Genomic DNA, 977 nt, shown 5'->3' on the forward strand with positions numbered 1-977 from the left:
TGCGGGGCCGCAGTGCGGCTCCCCCCAAACTGCCCGCTCTCTAAGCTCCACTGTGGAGCGGCAGGTGCCGCAGCTGCCCCCCTCCTCCCGCCCCAGCAGCACTCCCGGGCCATGGGGGGTGGGAGGAGGTGTAGTGGAGCCTCGAGTCTCCAGCCGCGGGAGCTCCCATCCGAGCACCCTGAGATCTCGGTGGAGAGGAAGAGGGGGTGCAGGGGGCTGGGAGGAGGGGGAGGAGGACTGCAGAGCTCAGCCGCGGAGCTGCGCGCGGGAGGGGGAGGGGCAGGGGCTCCCTTCCAGCCTCCGGGGTCTGGGGACTCTGGGATGTAAGGCGAGAGCAGGGGGGTGTGACAATTCAGCAGAGGTCGGGACGTACCACGGAGCCCAGTGGCGGGGGGGGCAGAGGACGTGGTCACCGAGGGGAGCCCCCGCCCCCCTTCGCAAAGGCCTACAGCTGAGGTTGCAGGGAGAACTGGAACTGGGCTCGCCGCAGCGGGAAGCGGCGCGTGAAATCCGCCCCCTCCCCGTACCCCACTTCCGAGGGGGTGGGCGATAGAGGGGAGGTTGGGGTTGGAGCAGCGGCGCGGGGGCCCCTCCCTCGCACCTCCCCCCACCGGACTTGGTCGCGCCCGAAGTGTAACACTTTCTCTTTGTCGGAGGAGCTCCGCTGTTTCTTGTGCTGTAGCTCCGGTTGCGGCGGCACCCGTGGCAGCCCTGGCGGACGCAGGAGCGATGGCAGCGACCGATATAGCTCGCCAGGTGGTGAGTGCAGGGCTGGGGTGCCGGCGCCGGGGCCGGGGGCCTGGGAAGGGCGGAGGAGACCTGGCCGCCGCCACGGCCGCCGCGAGGGCAGCGGGCAGCATTAGGAGCCAGGGCGCGGCGGGACTTCTGCTCCCGGGGTCAGCGGCTCACTCCCCCAGCCTGTCCCCGAGAGCGCTGGTGGCGGGCGGGTGGGGGGGCCTGGCGGAGGCTGCGGGCCG

General features: G+C 72.1%; 1 protein-coding gene across 1 annotated transcript in view; it reads left to right on the plus strand.

The window, feature by feature from the left end:
• The first annotated feature begins 606 nt into the window (after positions 1-606).
• The window catches only part of SEPTIN6 (septin 6), a 64106-nt gene continuing 63735 nt past the window's right edge, over positions 607-977 (plus strand). Inside the window, exon 1 of the mRNA XM_040628616.1 lies at positions 607-759. Coding sequence (XP_040484550.1) covers positions 730-759 — 30 coding nt within the window. The 5' untranslated portion in view covers positions 607-729. The remainder of the gene's footprint in view (positions 760-977) is intronic.

The sequence above is a fragment of the Ursus maritimus genome (genome assembly GCF_017311325.1).
Source record: "Ursus maritimus isolate PB19 chromosome X unlocalized genomic scaffold, ASM1731132v1 scaffold_X1, whole genome shotgun sequence".
Taxonomy (NCBI): domain Eukaryota; kingdom Metazoa; phylum Chordata; class Mammalia; order Carnivora; family Ursidae; genus Ursus; species Ursus maritimus.